Genomic DNA, 21,157 nt, shown 5'->3' with positions numbered 1-21,157 from the left:
AATCTCTGCTTGTCTCAACAGAGCTGTTTCTCAAGACCCCCTTATCAAGAGATTCCTGAAGGGAGCCTCAAGATTAAAGCCTACAGTAATCAGACCCATCCCGGTTTGGGATTTATCGGTCGTGCTCAGGGGGTTATCATCTCCCCCCTTTGAGCCCCTAGAGGAGGCGGGATTCAGGTTTCTAACCTGGAAGATCACCTTCTTGTTGGCTGTTACCTCTGCAAAGCGAGTTGGGGAACTCCAGGCTTTTTCTGCCTTTGAGCCTTATACAAAGTTCCTGCAGGATCGGGTACTTTTACCTACCTTCATCCCAAAGGTTCCCTCCTTTGACAATATTAACCAGGTGATCTCCCTACCAACATTGGCTCCATCCCCCTCCTCTGAGGAAAGAGGGCTCCATACCCTCGACATTGCGAGATGTCTTAGGATTTACCTGGAACGCTCCAAGGTATTTAGGAAGGATGAAAACCTCCTTATCCTTTTTTCCGGTACCCATAAGGGGAGGAAAGCCTCTAAGCCCTCCATCAGTCGCTGGATTAAAGAGGCAATTCGGGAGTCCTATATGTCTCAGGGCTCGGAGCCCCCTGAATTTGTAAGGGCCCTCTCTACTCGAGCAGTGGCCACTTCTTTTGCAGAGAGAAGCTCGATCCCATTGGATGTGATCTGTAAGTCAGCTTCTTGGAGTTCTCACTCCACTTTTATCTCACACTATAGAGTGGATACTAGAATACATGGTTATTCCTCATTTGGCCGGACAGTGTTATCTTCCGCCAGGCATGAGGACCCTCCCATGGGGGTTTCTACTTGCTAAATCCCCATCTGTGCCACTGGTTAGGACGTAAGGGAATCGTTAATTTCTAACGATAATTTGTTTTCCCTTAGTCCTAACAGTGGCACACAAATTTCCCCCCCTTGTTTATTATTATTATTATTAGTATTTTTTGTCTACTTGTTATTACACAACAGCATGAGGGCTACACCCCTCTTTATTGGGGGCAGGGAGGGCGTGTACATGCCAGAGTTTTTTATTTGTTCATTAAACTTCCACCTGTCCTAACCAGTCCACAGGGGCAGAATACCCCATCTGTGCCACTGTTAGGACTAAGGGAAAACAAATTATCGTTAGAAATTAACGATTACTGCGTCCGTGAAAAGAAATCAGTATGTCTGTGATTCTATTTGAGGCTGGTGGGTCTTGACTGGGTTATTTCTGTGGTAATTATCATCATTTTACAGTTCACAGGAAATACTGGTAATGAGTTCTCATCAGTACATTGACCTATAGCCATGTGGGGGTCATTTATCATCTGAAGTACGCCACTTTTCCGAGGTGGCGGAAAAAGGTGGAGCGACGGGGCGGCCAGATATCATGTTCTATGCCTGTTTCTGTAGTAGAAATGGCTTCAAACTTCACCACCAAGGGAACGGGTGGAGATTTAAGCAAGTCGCACGGCCAGCGCCTCAGCTACATAGAGGCCAGCGCCTCAGCTACATGGAGGCCAGCGCCTCAGCTACATAGAGGCCAGCGCCTCAGCTACATGGAGGCCAGCGCCTCAGCTACATGGAGGCCAGCGCCTCAGCTACAGAGAGGCCAGCGCCTCAGCTACAGAGAGGCCAGCGCCTCAGCTACAGAGAGGCCAGCGCCTCAGCTACATAGAGGCCAGCGCCTCAGTTACATAGAGGCCAGCGCCTCAGCTACAGAGAGGCCAGCGCCTCAGCTACAGAGAGGCCAGCGCCTCAGCTACATAGAGGCCAGCGCCTCAGCTACATGGAGGCCAGCGCCTCAGCTACATGGAGGCCAGCGCCTCAGCTACAGAGAGGCCAGCGCCTCAGCTACAGAGAGGCCAGCGCCTCAGCTACAGAGAGGCCAGCGCCTCAGCTACAGAGAGGCCAGCGCCTCAGCTACATAGAGGCCAGCGCCTCAGCTACATGGAGGCCAGCGCCTCAGTTACATAGAGGCCAGCGCCTCAGCTACATGGAGGCCAGCGCCTCAGCTACATGGAGGCCAGCGCCTCAGCTACAGAGAGGCCAGCGCCTCAGCTACAGAGAGGCCAGCGCCTCAGCTACATAGAGGCCAGCGCCTCAGCTACATAGAGGCCAGCGCCTCAGCTACATAGAGGCCAGCGCCTCCACATAACTTAGCGCATGAAGCGCCGGCGCAGGGTATTAACAGGACCCCACTATTACTGATAATATGTACAATTCATTATGGTGTTCCAAATTGTCCGTAAAAATTTTTGGCTTTCCGTGATTTGGGGATTAATTGTCCAGAAAAAAATATCCATTCCTGTCCTGTACTGCCCCAGTCAGAGCTGCTCCTTTGGAGCGGTGATTCCATTTTATTTTTCTGGTACATGAATGTAGGAAGCCATGGTCAGTAAGGAGCAGCAGCTCATATACGTCCTGTACACTGTGGTGTCTGTTCTTCACTCTCCTCAGTCTGCGGCACACTGATTCCCGCTCATTTCTCTCTTCCCTGGTCCTTTGCTTAGGAGACTTAGCGACCAATCACACTCCAGCTTTTATGTCTGCAGCCCAGGTCACACATGAGAGCCGCCTTCTGATTGGCACACGTCTAAGGCTCCGCCTTCCCTGCGTCAGCTTAGAATTCACTACTCCATCTGGCTGCGCTGTGCGCGTGGGATGCCGGGAGATGTAGTCAGGTGACGCGTGGGATGCCGGGAGATGTAGTCAGGTGACGCGTGGGACGCCGGGAGATGTAGTCAGGTGACGCGTGGGACGTCGCCGGGAGATGTAGTCAGGTGACGCGTGGGACGTCGCCGGGAGATGTAGTCAGGTGACGCGTGGGACGCCGGGAGATGTAGTCAGGTGACGCGTGGGACGTCGCCGGGAGATGTAGTGCGGTGACGCGTGGATGCCGGAACTTGTAGTTCCTGATGCAGCGCACTTGTTCCGTTATGGAGAAGAAAGTGGTGGAGAAGAGATGCTCCGGGGAGATGGAGGGGGAGTCCGGGAGAGCCAGGACCCACAGGTGCCGCAGAAGAGGCAGGGACTGTGCAGTGAGAGTGTACGGTGTGGTGGGTGAGACAGACTGCAGAGCGAGGCCCATGGGGTGTGTGATTCTATAGGGCAGCAACAGGGGGAAGTTGTATTTATGGGGAGGTCCCGGGGTGAGGGGCGTATGTGCGGCGAGGCCCCCGGGGTGAGGGGCGTATGTGCGGCGAGGCCCCCGGGGTGAGGGGCGTATGTGCGGCGAGGCCCCCGGGGTGAGGGGCGTATGTGCGGCGAGGCCCCCGGGGTGAGGGGCGTATGTGCGGCGAGGCCCCCGGGGTGAGGGGCGTATGTGCGGCGAGGCCCCCGGGGTGAGGGGCGTATGTGCGGCGAGGCCCCCGGGGTGAGGGGCGTATGTGCGGCGAGGAGAGGTGGACTGTGGGAGAGGAGAGGAGAGGAGCAGAGGGTGAGGAGAGGCGGGCTGAGGGAGAGGAGCGGATGGTGAGGAGCGGTGGGCTGTGGGAGAGGAGCGGAGGGTGAAGAGCGGCGGGCTGTGGGAGAGGAGCGGAGGGTGAAGAGCGGCGGGCTGTGGGAGAGGAGCGGAGGGTGAAGAGCGGCGGGCTGTGGGAGAGGAGCGGAGGGTGAGGAGAGGCGGACTGTGGGAGAGGAGCGGAGGGTGAGGAGAGGCGGACTGTGGGAGAGGAGCGGAGGGTGAGGAGAGGCGGGCTGTGGGAGAGGAGCGGAGGGTGAGGAGAGGCGGGCTGTGGGAGAGGAGCGGAGGGTGAAGAGCGGCGGAGGGTGAGGAGAGGCTCGCTGTGGGAGAGGAGCGGAGGGTGAGGAGAGGCTCGCTGTGGAGAGGAGCGGAGGGTGAGGAGAGGCTCGCTGTGGGAGAGGAGCGGAGGGTGAGGAGAGGCTCGCTGTGGGAGAGGAGCGGAGGGTGAGGAGAGGCGGGCTGTGGGAGAGGAGCGGAGGGTGAGGAGAGGCGGGCTGTGAGAGGAGCGGAGGGTGAGGAGAGGCGGGCTGTGTGAGAGAGCGGAGGGTGAGGAGAGGCGGCTGTGGGAGAGGAGCGGAGGGTGAAGAGCGGCGGGCTGTGGAGAGGAGCGGAGGGTGAGGAGAGGCGGGCTGTGGGAGAGGAGCGGAGGGGTGAGAGAGGCTCGCTGTGGGAGAGAGAGGAGGGTGAGGAGAGGCGGGCTGTGGGAGAGGAGCGGAGGGTGAGGAGAGGCTCGCTGGGAGAGGAGCGGAGGGTGAGGAGCGGCGCGCTGTGGGAGAGGAGCGGAGGGTGAGGAGAGGCGGGCTGTGGGAGAGGAGCGGAGGGTGAGGAGAGGCGGGCTGTGGGAGAGGAGCGGAGGGTGAGGAGAGCGGGCTGTGGGAGAGGAGCGGAGGGTGAGGAGAGGCGGACTGTGGGAGAGGAGCGGAGGGTGAGGAGAGTCGGGACTGTGGGAGAGGAGCGGAGGGTGAGGAGAGGCGGACTGTGGGAGAGGAGCGGAGGGTGAGGAGAGGCGGACTGTGGGAGAGGAGCGGAGGGTGAGAGAGGCGGGACTGTGGGAGAGGGAGCGGAGGGTGAGAGAGCGGGACTGTGGAGAGGAGCGGAGGGTGAGGAGGAGGCGGGCTGTGGGAGAGGAGCGGATGGGTGAGGAAGAGGCGGGCTGCTTGGAGAGGAGGAGCGGAGGGTGAGGAGAGGCGGGCTGTGGGAGGCGAGGAGGAGGTGAGGAGAGGCCGGGGCTGGGAGCGGGCGGGGTGAGGAGAGGCGGGCTGTGGGAAGGAGGAGCGGAGGGTGAGGAGAGGCGGGCTGTGGTAGATGGCGGAGGGTGAGGAGAGCGCGGCTGTGGATAGAAGCGGCGGGTGAGGAGATGCGGGCTGTGGGAGAGGAGCGGAGGGTGGAGTGAGAGGCGGGCTGTGGGAGAGGAGCGGAGGGTGAGGAGAGGCGGGCTGTGGGAGAGGAGCGGAGGGGTGAGGAGAGGCGGGCTGTGGGAGTGGAGCGGAGGGTGAGGAGAGGCGGGCTGTGGGAGTGGAGCGGAGGGTGAGGAGAGGCGGGCTGTGGGAGTGGAGCGGAGGGTGAGGAGAGGCGGGCTGTGGGAGTGGAGCGGAGGGTGAGGAGAGGCGGGCTTGTGGGAGTGGAGCGGAGGGTGAGGAGAGGCGGGCTGTGGGAGTGGAGCGGAGGGTGAGGAGAGGCGGGCTGTGGGAGAGGTGGAGGGTGAGGAGCGGCGGGCGGAGGGTGAAGAGCGGCGGGCTGTGGGAGAGGAGCGGCGGGTGAGAAGCTGAGGGTGAGGAGCGGCGAGCTGAGGGTGAGGAGCGGCGGGCTGTGGGAGAGGAGCGGAGGGTAAGGAGCGGCGGGCTGTGGGAGAGGAGCGGAGGGTAAGGAGCGGCGGGCTGTGGGAGAGGAGCGGAGGGTGAGGAGAGGCGGGCTGTGGGAGAGGAGCGGCGGGCTGTGGGAGAGGAGCGGAGGGTGAGGAGAGGCGGGCTGTGGGAGAGGAGCGGAGGGTGAAGAGCGGCGGGCTGTGGGAGAGGTGGAGGGTGAGGAGCGGCGGCTGTGGGAGTGGAGCGGAGGGTGAGGAGCGGCGGGCTGTGGGAGAGGAGCGGAGGGTAAGGAGAGGCGGGCTGTGGGAGAGGAGCAGGGGGTGAGGAGAGGCGGGCTGTGGGAGAGGAGCGGAGGGTGAGGAGAGGCGGGCTGTGGGAGAGGAGCGGAAGGTGAGGAGAGGCGGGCTGTGGGAGAGGAGCGGAGGGTAAGGAGAGGCGGGCTGTGGGAGAGGAGCGGAGGGTGAGGAGCGGCGGGCTGTGGGAGAGGAGCGGCGGGTGAGGAGTGACGGGCTGTGGGAGAGGAGCGGAGGGTGAGGAGCGACGGGCTGTGGGAGAGGAGCGGCGGGTGAGTAGTGACGGGCTGTGGGAGAGGAGCGGCGGGCTGTGGGAGAGGAGCGGAGGGTGAGGAGAGGCGGGCTGTGGGAGAGGAGCGGAGGGTGAGGAGAGGCGGGCGGAGGGTGAGGAGAGGCGGGCTGTAGGAGAGGCGGGCGGAGGGTGAGGAGAGGCGGGCTGTGGGAGAGGAGCGGAGGGTGAGGAGAGGCGGGCTGTGGGAGAGGAGCGGAGGGTGAGGAGAGGCGGGCTGTGGGAGAGGAGCGGAGGGTGAGGAGAGGCGGGCTGTGGGAGAGGAGCGGAGGGTGAGGAGAGGCGGGCTGTGGGAGTGGAGCGGAGGGTGAGGAGAGGCGGGCTGTGGGAGTGGAGCGGAGGGTGAGGAGAGGCGGGCTGTGGGAGAGGAGCGGAGGGTGAGGAGAGGCGGGCTGTGGGAGAGGAGCGGAGGGTGAGGAGCGGCGGGCTGTGGGAGAGGAGCCGCGAGGTCCCTGGAATAGTAAAGAGGTGCTGGATGTGTTTGTGGAGGCAGCGGACTGGATCGAGGGGCAGTATTGATGGATGGAGTAGTGGTGACTAGTGAAGTCATGTGATGGAGTGAATATGGCCGTAGGGGGCACTCACTTTTTTCATTTTCCTATGGTCAGTGACAGTGGGGAGGACTCTTTGGACACCCTGCTCACCCGACTGCCGCTCACTCCGTCTCTGTCACCCCGGAAACGCACCACCAGCCAGAGTAAGACTGAGCCTCCATTATTGCTCACCAGTAAGAGGACCATCTACACGGCTGGACGCCCTCCCTGGTACAATGAGTCGGGGACCCCGTTCAAGGAGGCCTTTGTCATAGGTAAGAAGGTGTGACCGAGCACATTAATGCCTCGCGCTGCATTATTATAACCGCCAAGCTTCTCCTCTTCCAGGGCTGTGCGGGGGCAGCGCGTCTGGGAAGACAACCGTAGCCAATAAGATTATAGAAGCTCTGGACGTGCCGTGGGTGGTGCTGCTGTCCATGGACTGCTTCTATAAGGTAGGTGCCCCCATCCTGTAGATTGGTGTGCAGGCTGACCTCTGCTCACTTCGGTGGTCCAGTTCTGGAGATAAGTGTGGGTCCCATCTCTTCTGTATTGTGGTGCTGTCCCTGTATCTACCACCAGGGGGCTCCACTACCTTATCTTCTGATTTAGAGGTGGCTCTCACAGGGCTCTTGCACATGGCGATGGATTATGGAGTGGGTTGCTGTGCGGCACCCATGTTTAACTTCCTATGTGCTATGTAGTGGATCGCACCACGATTGGAGCCTGGACCTGAGGCGGATGAGCCTCACTGGTTGTGTCTTCCCAGGTCCTCACTAAGGAGCAGCAGGAATTGGCCGCCAGGAATGAGTATAACTTCGATCACCCCGACGCCTTTGACTTTGACCTGCTGGTCAACATCCTGCGCAAGCTGAAGAAGGGGAAGAGCGTGAAAGTGCCGGTGTATGACTTCACCACGCACAGCCGCCGCAAGGACTGGGTAAGTGACCCTCGTAGTGACATCGCACAGGTTCTCTTCTTCACCCATATGTGACCACATCTCACCTGCCCTCATCCTCCTCCAGAAAACGGTCTATGGAGCCAATGTGATCATATTCGAAGGAATTCTTGCTTTTGCCAACAAGGAGCTCCTCAAGGTAACATAAGCAGTAACCGTCTCCTGTTTTCTCGGCCTCTCCCCCTAACCTTATTCTTTTAAACTTCTCAGCTCTTGGATATGAAGGTCTTTGTAGATACAGACTCGGACATTCGGCTGGTGAGGCGGTTGAAGCGTGACATCACAGATCGAGGCCGTGACATTGTCGGGGTGATCAAGCAGTACAATAAGTTTGTGAAGCCGGCGTTCGAGCAGTATATAGAGCCCACTGTGCAGCTGGCAGATATAGTGGTGCCCAGAGGTAACTGACCTGTAATATACATTTATACCGTTATATATCTCCTGCCTGTATACTGGAGGTGTAATATACACCTGTACCTCTCCTCTCTACCTGTATACTGGAGGTGTAATATACACCCGTACCTCTCCTCTCCTCTCTACCTGTATACTGGAGGTGTAATATACACCTGTACCTCTCCTCTCTACCTGTATACTGGAGGTGTAATATACACCTGTACCTGTACTCTCCACCTGTATACTGGAGGTGTAGTATACGCCTGTACCGGTCCTCTCCTCTCTACCTGTATACTGGAGGTGTAATATACACCTGTACCTCTCCTCTCTACCTGTATACTGGAGGTGTAATATACACCTGTACCTGTCCTCTCTACCTGTATACTGGAGGTGTAATGTACACCCGTACCTCTCCTCTCTACCTGTATACTGGAGGTGTAATATACACCCGTACCTCTCCTCTCTACCTGTATACTGGAGGTGTAATATACACCCGTACCTCTCCTCTCTACCTGTATACTGGAGGTGTAATATACACCCGTACCTCTCCTCTCTACCTGTATACTGGAGGTGTAATATACACCCGTACCTCTCCTCTCTACCTGTATACTGGAGGTGTAATATACACCCGTACCTCTCCTCTCTACCTGTATACTGGAGGTGTAATATACACCTGTACCTCTCCTCTCCACCTGTATACTGGAGGTGTAATATACACCTGTACCTGTCCTCTCCTCGACCTGTATACTGAAGGTATAATATACACCTGTACCTGTCCTCTCCACCTGTATACTGAAGGTGTAATATACACCTGTACCTCTCCACCTGTATACTGGAGGTGTAATATACACCTGTACCTGTCCTCTCTACCTGTATACTGGAGGTGTAATATACACCTGTACCTCTCCACCTGTATACTGGAGGTGTAATATACACCTGTACCTGTCCTCTCTACCTGTATACTGGAGGTGTAATATACACCTGTACCTCTCCTCTCTACCTGTATACCTGAGGTGTAATATACACCTGTACCTGTCCTCTCCTCGACCTGTATACTGAAGGTATAATATACACCTGTACCTGTCCTCTCTACCTTTTATACTGGAGGTGTAATATACGCCTGTACCGGTCCTCTCCTCTCTACCTGTATACTGGCGGTATAATATACACCTGTACCTGTCCTCTCCTCTCTACCTGTATACTGGAGGTGTAATATACACCTGTGTCTGTCCTCTCCTCTCTACCTGTATACTGGAGGTGTAATATACGCCTGTACCGGTCCTCTCCTCTCTACCTGTATACTGGAGGTGTAATATACACCTGTACCTGTCCTCTAATCTCTACCTGTATACTGGCGGTATAATATACACCTGTACCTGTCCTCTCCTCTCTACCTGTATACTGGAGGTGTTATATACACCTGTGTCTGTCCTCTCCTCTCTACCTGTATACTGGAGGTGTAATATACACCTGTACCTCTCCTCTCTACCTTTATACTGGAGGTGTAATATACACCTGTACCTCTCCTCTCTACCTGTATACTGGAGGTGTTATATACACCTGTGTCTGTCCTCTCCTCTCTACCTGTATACTGGAGGTGTAATATACACCTGTACCTCTCCTCTCTACCTTTATACTGGAGGTGTAATATACACCTGTACCTCTCCTCTCTACCTTTATACTGGAGGTGTAATATACACCTGTACCTGTCCTCTCTACCTTTTATACTGGAGGTGTAATATACGCCTGTACCGGTCCTCTCCTCTCTACCTGTATACTGGAGGTGTAATATACACCTGTACCTGTCCTCTAATCTCTACCTGTATACTGGCGGTATAATATACACCTGTACCTGTCCTCTCCTCTCTACCTGTATACTGGAGGTGTTATATACACCTGTGTCTGTCCTCTCCTCTCTACCTGTATACTGGAGGTGTAATATACACCTGTACCTCTCCTCTCTACCTTTATACTGGAGGTGTAATATACACCTGTACCTCTCCTCTCTACCTGTATACTGGAGGTGTAATATACGCCTGTACCGGTCCTCTTCTCTCTACCTGTATACTGGAGGTGTAATATACACCTGTACCTGTCTTCTCCTCTCTACCTGTATACTGGAGGTGTAATATACACCTGTACCTGTCCTCTCCTCTCTACCTGTATACTGGAGGTGTAATATACACCTGTATATAGGGTGCAGCACCTGAGGGGTTAACTGCCGCGGATCGCAGCGCCCTGTCATAGAGGTCGGGTGCTGACTATGTGATTCTGCCGCCGGCACCCGCCTCCTGTATTTGTATTAAAAGGTTACTTATCTTCATTGGTGGCGCAGTGCACTCCCCAACCCCCCAGTAATATAATAATTGGTGGCAGTGGTCACAGGGTCCCCTCCCCTCCTCCTCATTGGTGGCAGTGGCACTTCCCATCAGAGCTCCAGCAGTGTAATCGCGAGGCTCCGATCGGTTACCATGGCAGCCAGGATGCTACTGAAGCCGTCCATGGTCAGCTCCCTGCTGCTGTGTGCACGATGCACAGGGGGAGTGTGAGGTCCTAGTCACCCTAATAGGACAAGGGATGAAAAGATCCAGGTTCTAGCCACTAAGGGGGGAAATAGTTATTAAATAAAAAAAGTTAAAAAACAAACACCAAAATATAAGGTATAAATTGTCCTTTTTTCACAATTTTACATATAAAATATAAAAGCAATAAATAGATAAGCATATTACAGGTCGCCATGCCCAAAAAAGTGTGAACTTATAAAATATAAAAAAATATGTCCTATACGATGAGCGCCGTAACAGGGGGGGGAACCGCTCGATTCGCCATTTTTTAGTCACCCTGTTCCCCCAAAAAATAGGATCGGACTGTCTATTATGGGCCGGACGTTCCGTAAAATGTGGAATTTTTTATTTGCTGCTTTTTTGGTGTTTTATTTTTTCCGCGTGGAATCGAGTATCGCAGTATTTTTTTATGGTATTGAAACAACCCTAATCTAGACGGTGTTGGTTGTTTTGTCTTGTAGGGGGTGAGAACTCTGTGGCTGTGGATCTCATAGTGCAGCACGTGCACAGTCAGCTGGAGAAGGTAAGTTTTGTCCAGGTGATGGTGGCTGCTCACATCCTGTTACCATGATGATCTGAGGACCTGCCCCCCTAGGACTCCCCGGCTTATACTGTTGACAGGCACTGCTGCGGGGAGGCTGTACATGCATGTGCCGTGTAGCGTCCTGGGTCTCCTGATCTGTGCTGCATCCACGTGATGTTAATGAGGGTGAGGCCCGTGCCCTGCAGCCCGCCATGTTCTTCCTGCTTAGGGCACTAGTAGTGGGAAACATTGCACAGATGGAGCGTTCCTCTGTGCAGCGCTGCTCGCGATCACAGTGTTTGACTTTCTAACACCTTTTAGGCTTCTTTCACACGAGCGGATGTGACCATTCATTTCCGTTTTTTACGCATCTCTGGGTCCATAGAAGTGAATGGGGCTTGTGTGAAAAACGGAAGTCATCTGGAGGCAATGTGGTTTTCTCACTGATGGTTGCTGGAAGACGTAGCTTGTTATTCTTCTGGTTTCTCTTCATGCAGTCATAGGCTTGTGTGCAAAACCATCAGTTTTTCCTCCAACATCCAAAACTTGATACCTTTTATGGACTTCTAATAAGGGGTTACATCCCCTAAAAGGGAGGCCAATTGTCTCGGGGGTTGGAAATCTGACTCAAATTGCTGGTATCTACATTGATAGAACGTTACCTCCCTTTGTCCTATCTCTTACTTCGTACATACGTGATACGATGGATCTGCTCAATAAGCTCGAGGGTCTAGGGGTTGAGGCAGAAGTGTGGCTGACCTCGATGGATGTTGAGGCCCTCTACACATCCATCCCACACCAAATGGGACTGAGGGCTACAAAGTATTTCCTTGATGCCAAAAGCAATCAGGATCAGGGCCATAACAGTTTTGTTCTTCGTTTGCTAGAATTCATCTTGACTCATAACTATTTAGTATTTGCCTCTAAGCACCAGCTCAGGGGCACCGCTATGGGGGTCCTTGTGCCCCAACCTATGCTAACTCGCTGGTGGGAGGATACAGTAGTGTCTTCTGACCAATAGGCCAACTGGGTCTCACATATTTTATTGTGGGTGAGATATATCGATGACGTTCTGATACTGTGGTCAGGGGAGAAACGAGAATTTCAGTTATTTGTCGAGGCCCCGAATCAGAACAAAACGGGGTTATTTTTTTACCCATGAGACACTAGATATTCGGCTATGGAAAAAATATGATTCAGACATCCCTACATCGTAAAGAGACCTTCACTAATAGTTTTTTGCCATGGGGGAGTTTTCATCCCACCCCACTGAAGAAGGGGATCCAAAGGGACACTTCCTCAGAATACGGAGGAACTGTACGAGGGATTGCGGCCACTGTAAAGCTTGTCAGTTCATCGTTAGAGGGTCTCAATTCTCCGATTCTGGTGGACACGGTATACCATACCCGCTCTTCTGCTAACTGCAATACTGAGGGTGTAATATATCTCTGTAAACGCACGTGCAATGTGATGTATGTAGGTAAAACACACCGTGCATTCAAAAGACTGTCCATGTCAGGATGCAATCAGCGTCACTCTAAATACCCGCGCGCTGAAAACCGGAAGTCGGCGGTGGGACGCAAATACAGGAAGTAAGTCTCTATCAGAACTGTGAGAAACAGTTTTTCCCTGAACAGATCCTGACTCCATATCGCTCGTGTGAAATAAGCCTTAGAGGTGAAGACTCTAACCACGAGAAGCCATGGAGACTAACGAGACTGCTCCGTAGCATGCCTGTAACCAAACCCCCAGTGCATGGCCTGTATCACCTCCACCACCTCTCATTCTGCTGCTCTCTCACCTCCTCATCTCTTCTTCTGCCGCTCTTTCCTCAGTCTCTCATCCTCTGCTGCTCTCTTACCTCCTCATCTCTTCTTCTGCCGCTCTTTCCTCATTGTCTCTCATCCTCTGCTGCGCTCTATCCTCATTGTCTCTCATCCTCTGCTGCGCTCTATCCTCATTGTCTCTCATCCTCTGCTGCGCTCTATCCTCATTGTCTCTCATCCTCTGCTGCGCTCTTACCTCCTTGTCTCTCATCCTCTGCTGCGCTCTTTCCTCATTGTCTCTCATCCTCTGCTGCGCTCTTTCCTCATTGTCTCTCATCCTCTGCTGCGCTCTTACCTCATTGTCTCTCTTCTTCTGCTGCCTCTTTCCTCATTGTCTCTCATCCTCTGCTGCGCTCTTACCTCATTGTCTCTCATCCTCTGCTGCGCTCTTTCCTCATTGTCTCTCATCCTCTGCTGCGCTCTTTCCTCATTGTCTCTCATCCTCTGCTGCGCTCTTTCCTCATTGTCTCTCATCCTCTGCTGCGCTCTTTCCTCATTGTCTCTCATCCTCTGCTGCGCTCTATCCTCATTGTCTCTCATCCTCTGCTGCGCTCTTACCTCCTTGTCTCTCATCCTCTGCTGCGCTCTTTCCTCATTGTCTCTCATCCTCTGCTGCGCTCTATCCTCATTGTCTCTCATCCTCTGCTGCGCTCTTACCTCATTGTCTCTCTTCTTCTGCTGCGCTCTTTCCTCATTGTCTCTCATCCTCTGCTGCGCTCTTTCCTCATTGTCTCTCATGCTCTGCTGCGCTCTTTCCTCATTGTCTCTCATCCTCTGCTGCGCTCTTTCCTCATTGTCTCTCATCCTCTGCTGCGCTCTTACCTCATTGTCTCTCTTCTTCTGCTGCGCTCTTACCTCATTGTCTCTCTTCTTCTGCTGCGCTCTTACCTCATTGTCTCTCTTCTTCTGCTGCGCTCTTACCTCATTGTCTCTCATCCTCTGCTGCGCTCTTACCTCATTGTCTCTCATCCTCTGCTGCGCTCTTTCCTCATTGTCTCTCATCCTCTGCTGCGCTCTTTCCTCATTGTCTCTCATCCTCTGCTGCGCTCTTTCCTCATTGTCTCTCATCCTCTGCTGCGCTCTTTCCTCATTGTCTCTCATCCTCTGCTGCGCTCTTTCCTCATTGTCTCTCATCCTCTGCTGCGCTCTTACCTCATTGTCTCTCATCCTCTGCTGCGCTCTTTCCTCATTGTCTCTCATCCTCTGCTGCGCTCTTTCCTCATTGTCTCTCATCCTCTGCTGCGCTCTTTCCTCATTGTCTCTCATCCTCTGCTGCGCTCTTTCCTCATTGTCTCTCTTCTTCTGCTGCGCTCTTTCCTCATTGTCTCTCATCCTCTGCTGCGCTCTTTCCTCATTGTCTCTCATCCTCTGCTGCGCTCTTACCTCATTGTCTCTCATCCTCTGCTGCGCTCTTTCCTCATTGTCTCTCATCCTCTGCTGCGCTCTTTCCTCATTGTCTCTCATCCTCTGCTGCGCTCTTTCCTCATTGTCTCTCATCCTCTGCTGCGCTCTTTCCTCATTGTCTCTCATCCTCTGCTGCGCTCTTTCCTCATTGTCTCTCATCCTCTGCTGCGCTCTTTCCTCATTGTCTCTCATCCTCTGCTGCGCTCTTTCCTCATTGTCTCTCATCCTCTGCTGCGCTCTTACCTCATTGTCTCTCATCCTCTGCTGCGCTCTTACCTCATTGTCTCTCATCCTCTGCTGCGCTCTTTCCTCATTGTCTCTCATCCTCTGCTGCGCTCTTTCCTCATTGTCTCTCATCCTCTGCTGCGCTCTTTCCTCATTGTCTCTCATCCTCTGCTGCGCTCTTTCCTCATTGTCTCTCATCCTCTGCTGCGCTCTTTCCTCATTGTCTCTCATCCTCTGCTGCGCTCTTTCCTCCTCTCCCTCATACCCCATGTTTCATGGTGTTTTCCTTCTCTCTTTCTAACCGTACCCGTGTGGTCCTGCGTGCTGTGACGTTAATCCTTGGTTGGCCTGTATGTGTCAGCGGGAGATCACGGTGAGGTAGGATTGTGGGGAATACGTGGTGGGGAGTGGGGTGTGGGGTTTACTGAAGGCTGCAGGGGATATGAAGGGTTTGAGGGTTGTTGTTCTTTATCATCTACAAATTCATGTGAAGACAGTTCAGATCTTCCTGCCATCACTGCTACACGTGTCCCTGGCCTGGTCACTGCTGTACTACTACCATCATGTTACTGCTGCACTACAGCCCAGCACACATCACTGGTGTAACATCCTACTACTCCCCCTACGTCACTGCTGTACTACTCCTCAGTGCTCAGGATACATCATTGGTGTAACATCCTCTTAATACTCCTCGGTGTGGCGTCGTCCTCTCCAGTATTATGTCCTTATTCTACTATTACTACTACTACTACTACTCCTCCTCCATGTTAGGTCCTACTACTTATCCTTAGTGTCACATCCTCACCCTCTTACTTCTCAGTGTTACTTCCCCTACCACCACTACTACTCCTCAGTGTATTGTCCAACTACTACTGCAACTTGTCAGTGTCACATCTTCATCCTACTACTCCTCCTCAGTGCTACATCCGCTTCCTCCTACTACTCCTCAGTGTCATGTCCTCCTCCTACTACTCCTCAGTGTCATGTCGTCCTCCTCCTACTACTCCTCAGTGTCATGTCGTCCTCCTCCTACTACTACTCCTCAGTGACATGTCGTCGTCGTCGTCCTCCTTCTCCTCAGTGTCATGTCGTCCTCCTCCTTAGTGACATGTCGTCGTCCTCCTCTTCAGTGTCATGTCCTCGTCCTCCTCCTCCTACTTCTCAGTGTCGTGTCATGTCCTCGTCCTCCTCTTCAGTGTCATGTCCTCGTCCTCCTCTTCAGTGTCATGTCCTCGTCCTACTACTACTACTCCTCCTCAGTGCTCAGGAGACACTCGTTGGTTATTTTTCCTGTCTGGTTTGTAGCTTCCTCCGTTGCTGGTTCTTCATCCTCCATGATTGTCTACCCTTGGTGTGAATACACCAGACATCTCTAGTCATTGACACATTCCTTGTCTTTTCCTTTTATTGTGTACCCATGTCGTCACCTGCCGTACTTTGCAGAGGATGCAGCGCTGGGACATGTGAGACGCCTGTCTTCTGCATGTGTGACGTTCCACAAATTATAATGCATGCCAAGAACACAGAGCTCTGCCACCACAATGATGGTGTGACTCTTCAGAGCATGTGTAGTGTGTGCCGCTCCTCCGTTCTGGTAACTGGGAAGGTGCTAACAGGCCTTGTACACCTCCTCATAAGGGCCATTTTCTTGGATTGGACCTTGGTAGTTGGGTTGGTTGTTGAATTAGGATGACTGTTGGATGGGGTTGGGAGTTGTTGACTTGGTCATGTCTTTGTAGTGACTGTTGATGTTTGGAGTTGGGAGTTGTTTGGCTGGTTGTTTTCTTTTAGCAATGATTTTGGGTCAGATCTGGGTGAGAATGTTTTGGGCTGGTCGTTGTCCCTTATGGACCATTGATATTGGGTTGAATCGGCTAGTCGTTGTCTTTGAATGACTGTTGATGTTGTTGGGAGTTAGTACAGTTCTTGTCTTGGAGTGACTCTTGATGTTGGTTTGGTCCCTGTTAGGAGTTTTTGGACTGGTCCTTGTTTCGTAGTAACCATTGGTATTTAGTTGGACCATGGCTGGTCCTTATCTTGGAGCGACTGTTAATGTTGGGTTAAACCTTGTTGAGAGTTGGACTGTTGTCTTAGTGACTGTTGATTTTGGGAGTTGTAGGACTGGTTCTTGCAGTGACCATTTATCTTGGAAGTTGTTGGGCTAGTTGTTTATTTTGGGTGACCATTGATTTGGGGGAATTTAGACTGGTTGTGGTCTTGAAGTGAACATTGATGTTGGGAGTTGTGGTCTGTGGACTGTTGATGGTTTGGACCTTGTTGGGAGTTGAGCTGACTGTCTTTGAAGTGACCATTGATGTTGGTTTGGACTTTATGTGGAAGGTGGGCTTGTTGTCTTGGGGTGACTATCGATGTTGTGAGTTGTTGGGCTGCTTGTTGTCTTGGAGTGACTGTTGATTTTGGGTTGGACCTTGTTGAGATATGGGCTGCTTATTGCTTTGACCGTTGATGTTGGTTTGGACTTCATTGGGAGGTGGGCTTGTGTTGAAGTGACTGATGTTATAGGGCTGCTTTTCTTGTAGCGCTGCCTTCAGTTCATTATTCATTGGTTGCATAATCTTTAGGATAATTGGTCAGGTTTTTTCAGGAACATATGGCAGAGATCCTGGTATTGTGATGGCCACTGCTGTGACTACTTTGGTAGTTAGAGAAGGTGTTGTGAGGTTGCAGTGTAACCCCAACCTCGTGTCTTTCATCTCTTTGGCTTCATTATTGTCCCCAGCCTGTAATGTCACCTTTTTACTTCAGAGCACAATTGAGAACACTTTTAGGGCACACGATGTGAGTGAGGAGACATCGAGTCACACGAGGTCTGCGAGTCATAGAGTGGGGACAATAATAAGTGCAGGACAGCCATTATTTTATAGTGCATGTCTTGGGGTTGCTGTGATGGTGCTTTTTGGGGTGTATTTAAAAAAAAAATTTAAAAATCTTCCTGATTGAGCTAATCTCCTCAACTTTATTTACACCAGAGCGGCCCTGGCTTCTGCTCACCAAGGGCAGCCTCTCCCCGATACCCTGAGCGTTCTTCAGAGTACCCCACAAGTGCGTGGGATGCACACGATAATCAGGTGAGATCTCTGTAGAGAACAGTCCTCAACCACCATTGTACCCCACCGCGATCACAACCGACTGTACTAAAATACTGCTCCTCCCAGGAACAAGGACACCAACCGAGACGAGTTCATCTTTTACTCGAAGCGCCTGATGCGTCTCCTGATCGAGCACGCGCTGTCTTTCCTTCCACTCAACGTAGGTGCTAAGTACTTCTGTGATCGACTGCTGATGGTGGACTCAATGTTTCCTTATCATTTGTCATCTTTCCTTTTGCAGCCGGTCACAGTGGAGACCCCACAAGGAACATTATATCAGGGCAAAAGGTTCCACCGTCAGCGGGTGAGTATCAACCTGTACACATGCTGAGGTTCTCTCGCTTGGGAAGAACATAAATGATAACCTACCTTACATGGTTTTATTAATGGGAACTTGTGCATCACTCAGTCAGGACCACTTACATGGTGGTAGTGGATACAGTTGGACTCTTGGGAGATGTACAGATGGCCCTGTCTCCTGCAGGAATGCTTTTTCCATGTGTATTCCGCCACCAGCCCTGGATTTGGGAGCTGTTTGGGACCGCTGCATGGTTTTGTGACGAGTAAAAGCACGGTCTTCTGATTCCAGATCACAGGGGTGTCTATTCTGCGAGCTGGAGAGACCATGGAACAGGCCCTCACCGCTGTGTGTAAGGACATCCGACTAGGCAAGATCCTGATCCAGACCAACCACAATACAGGCGAACCAGAGGTGAGAGTAACGGTACTGGCTCCTGAGGAGCGGCGTCCTGATAGTGACACGAGGAGGGTCACCCGTAAGAGTAGTATGTATATAGATGAGGAGAGCGAGCGACACCGGAGGACTATCCTGCACATTTACTCCCCATCCCTTCCCCACTCACCCTCATATCATTGTCTGTGCTCTCTACAGCTCCATTACCTACGGCTGCCCAAGGAGATCAGCGAGGATTATGTCATTCTGATGGACAGTACCGTGTCAACCGGGGCTGCTGCCATGATGGCCATACGTGTCCTCCTGGTAGGTGAAGTCCCATCAAATCTGATGATTTCTGTGGTGGATTTGCTTTTTTACCGCCTTGTTTCTAGGACCATGATGTCCAAGAGGACAAGATCTTCTTAATTTCATTGTTGATGGCAGAAATGGGTGTACACTCCGTGGCGTACGCATTCCCGCGAGTCCGCATCATCACCACCGCTGTGGATAAACGTGTCAACCAGGATTTTCATATCATCCCGGGCATTGGTGAGAATAAGGCCTGGGGAGGGGGGGTGATCCAGCTTTTATTTCTATACCATCCTATGATGGGACAGGTTCTGCGTCTCATGAGTTCTGTCTACGGCCACGTAACTCTTTCATGCCTCTGCAGGTAATTTTGGTGACCGCTTCTTTGGCACTGACGCACCTTCTGAATGGTACGAGAGCGATGAATGCAACATGGAGTACTGACCGCAGTTATGTGCCGAGACCCACAGGATCTGCGGGTGAACCCTCCACTTATTTATTAGTTACTTGACCCCACTCCTGGATGTTCTTGAAGCTGATTATATGGCCTACCGCTGCAGACATCAGTGTGTACCGCTGCCCCAGCTCTCTGTATCCTGCAAAAGGCAGCCATGAAATCCTATCCTTCCCTATATGAACATCACACAATGGCCACGATTAGCGTCTGGCGTATAGCACTTATACATGATCTGTCATGGAACACGATGTGCCCACAGAGCATGCAGTTGCACAAACCTGCCGCCCTGCCCCTTGTTATTTTATGTCACACAGAACTGACAACCGTGCTACACCATATTGGACTCATTACAGGCAGTCGCTCTTTACGCATCACGTACCGTAGGCATTCCCCATCCGATTGGTGGCAGCAGCTTTCTTATTGCAATAAGTAGGGTGAGACGCCCACCCGCTATCAGGGATAAGAGCTTCTTAAGATGCAGTTTCAGGGATGGTGCCATGATGTGTGTGACACAGTCACGGACGAGCAGCTGTGCAACTGCTTTTAACCCTGCAACTTTCTGTAGGATAATAAATTGTATGTTTTAATATTGTTTTCAAGCGACCATCGGATGTTTTGTGGTTATTTTAGCTTTACATTATTGATTTGGTTTAATGTCACAACCATGTGGAAGGTCACAGGTGTTGGATACAGAATATGAGGCGAGAAGGAACCCACCTGAGCTGGCCTAAAGGCCTATGTCTGGAAACTGTTTCCTTCGAGGTGACCCACGTGAACGGACAGGCTTTATGGATCCATGTTTTCCTTCGAGGTGACCCACGTGAACGGACAGGCTTTATGGATCCATGTTTTCCTTCGAGGTGACCCACGTGAATGGACAGGCTTTATGGGTCCAAGTCCTAAAGAAATATACTGTACCAGCCGGGGAGTGATGGACTCTCTTCAGTAAGTCTGTGTCCCACCCAAGTAGTAAGTGAGGAAGTCCATGTATGTATTGCTCAAAAAAAATGAAGGGAACACTTGAGCATCGCAGTATAACCCCAAGTCACTGAACTTCAGGAAGTATAAGCGATTGTGAAGCTGCTTTGGTACAGATGACTGGTGCCACCAAGATGTTCCCAAAAAGGGAATGGTTTTGCAGGTGGTGACCACACGCAGGTCCTCACGCCCTGTACAGATCACTGCTGCAGCCCCATTAGGTTGCACAGGTAGTCCTGCTCTCCAGGATGGTGCATCCAAACGTGCGGTCACTCTGGCAAGAGTAATGGAGATGATACCAACACTTGGGTCATTGCATGAGGTGAGACAGGGCCGTAGATTGGTGTGTGGAAGAGCATTGTCAGAGTCTGTGTGTTTCTGAGCAGACTATCCGAAACCAACCCCAGGGCAATGTGACGGCCCGATGTCCTGTCGAGGCAGTAAAGTCCAGAACTGGCAGCTCCCGTGACAGACCCTGGGGTGAATGTTATACTACCTGCAATATTTTCCAGCATGACCACTTTAGGGAAGGGTTGGTGATGGTCCACAAAGGGTCCCATAAACCTCCACGTGATTGCCAGTAGTCCCCCGTCTGCTGTTAGGTAGCTGGATAAAATTCTCCGCGTCATTGTTGGACCTTACGCTGATGCAGTGGGCCATGGATTTCTGTTGGTGCCAGACAATGCCCAGTCTCTTGTGGTCAGAACGTGTAGGCAATTCCTGCATGACTAAGCTATTGATGCCATTGACCAGCCCTCATGAACCTCTGGGACATTCTGTATGAGTGCATCTGACATTGGCACGCAGCTCCACAGACAGTTCAGGAGATCCCCAGGACACCAATCGTCATCTCATCAGAAGCACGGCCAGACATTGCTGGGATTTCATAGAGTCCCGTTATATGTGTTCTCTGATGAAATTCACACACGTTGGATCCACCTGTGATTTAAATTTTTTACGTAGTTTTTTGGGGGTGACCTGGATCCAGCGCTCGGCTGCTTGATAATTATGGTTTCCTTTAGCCATTGATACGTCATTATAAATGACACAATTTATACCTGGAAACATTTTCAGCTCCAATCTTTTGTTCGAGATCCGACGTGTGATTTACGTGTTCCCTTGGTTTTTTTGAGCAGTGTATTTTTCTTGTTTTTACAGCAAATGTAAGATCGAACCCTCAAGATACATGATGACCCAAACTAAATGGACTATTCAGGGTATATAACAGGAATGGTATAGTAATGATGATGAAATAATCAGGAACCATGTGCAAGAAGACAAAACGCGTCCATTGTCCCCCACTCTGCTATTCCCTGCTCCGTCAGAGGGTGACAAGGCGCGCGCCACATCATAAAGTAGACGTATCGCC

At 52.3% G+C, this 21,157-nt stretch overlaps 2 protein-coding genes across 4 annotated transcripts; one reads left to right on the top strand and one right to left on the bottom strand.

Moving 5' to 3' along the window:
- Nucleotides 1-2,774: 2,774 nt before the first annotated feature.
- Nucleotides 2,775-19,414, top strand: LOC122922670 (uridine-cytidine kinase-like 1). Of its 3 annotated transcripts, none has more exons than XM_044273365.1 (15): nt 2,775-2,992; nt 6,447-6,640; nt 6,714-6,820; nt 7,135-7,305; nt 7,391-7,462; nt 7,534-7,723; nt 10,742-10,803; nt 15,702-15,721; nt 17,249-17,347; nt 17,435-17,528; nt 17,610-17,672; nt 17,958-18,080; nt 18,261-18,368; nt 18,437-18,593; nt 18,718-19,414. In XM_044273365.1, exons 1-15 carry the CDS (start codon nt 2,898-2,900, stop codon nt 18,795-18,797), a joined length of 1,635 nt encoding a protein of 544 aa, XP_044129300.1. In that variant the 5' UTR covers nt 2,775-2,897; the 3' UTR covers nt 18,798-19,414. The 3 variants fall into 3 exon arrangements, with proteins under 3 accessions (XP_044129300.1, XP_044129298.1, XP_044129299.1); XM_044273363.1 differs by having other exon boundaries at nt 2,777-2,992; nt 6,441-6,640; XM_044273364.1 differs by lacking the exon at nt 15,702-15,721 and adding an exon at nt 14,620-14,636 and having other exon boundaries at nt 2,779-2,992; nt 6,441-6,640.
- Nucleotides 12,054-14,613, bottom strand: LOC122922668 (caldesmon-like). Its single transcript, XM_044273362.1, has 2 exons — nt 12,990-14,613; nt 12,054-12,891 (listed from the first exon to the last, which is right to left on the bottom strand). Exons 1-2 carry the CDS (start codon nt 14,526-14,528, stop codon nt 12,661-12,663), a joined length of 1,770 nt encoding a protein of 589 aa, XP_044129297.1. The 5' UTR covers nt 14,529-14,613; the 3' UTR covers nt 12,054-12,660.
- Nucleotides 19,415-21,157: the final 1,743 nt, after the last annotated feature.

This window comes from Bufo gargarizans, unplaced genomic scaffold, assembly GCF_014858855.1.
Source record: "Bufo gargarizans isolate SCDJY-AF-19 unplaced genomic scaffold, ASM1485885v1 fragScaff_scaffold_591_pilon, whole genome shotgun sequence".
NCBI classification, from domain to species: domain Eukaryota; kingdom Metazoa; phylum Chordata; class Amphibia; order Anura; family Bufonidae; genus Bufo; species Bufo gargarizans.
Note: the sequence above shows the minus strand (reverse complement) of the source record. Positions and strands in the feature narration are given on the sequence as shown.

Excerpts from the sequence above, each read along its gene's own strand:
- LOC122922670 (XM_044273363.1), top strand. The coding sequence starts at position 2,898 with ATGCAGCGCACTTGTTCCGTTATGGAGAAGAAAGTGGTGGAGAAGAGA. Across the intron at positions 6,821-7,134 it reads CCATGGACTGCTTCTATAAG|GTCCTCACTAAGGAGCAGCA; the intron begins GTAGGTGCCCCC and ends GTGTCTTCCCAG. Across the intron at positions 7,724-10,741 it reads AGATATAGTGGTGCCCAGAG|GGGGTGAGAACTCTGTGGCT; the intron begins GTAACTGACCTG and ends TTTGTCTTGTAG.
- LOC122922668 (XM_044273362.1), bottom strand. The coding sequence starts at position 14,528 with ATGGGGTATGAGGGAGAGGAGGAAAGAGCGCAGCAGAGGATGAGAGAC. Across the intron at positions 12,892-12,989 it reads AGAGGATGAGAGACAATGAG|GAAAGAGCGCAGCAGAGGAT; the intron begins GTAAGAGCGCAG and ends AGAGACAATGAG.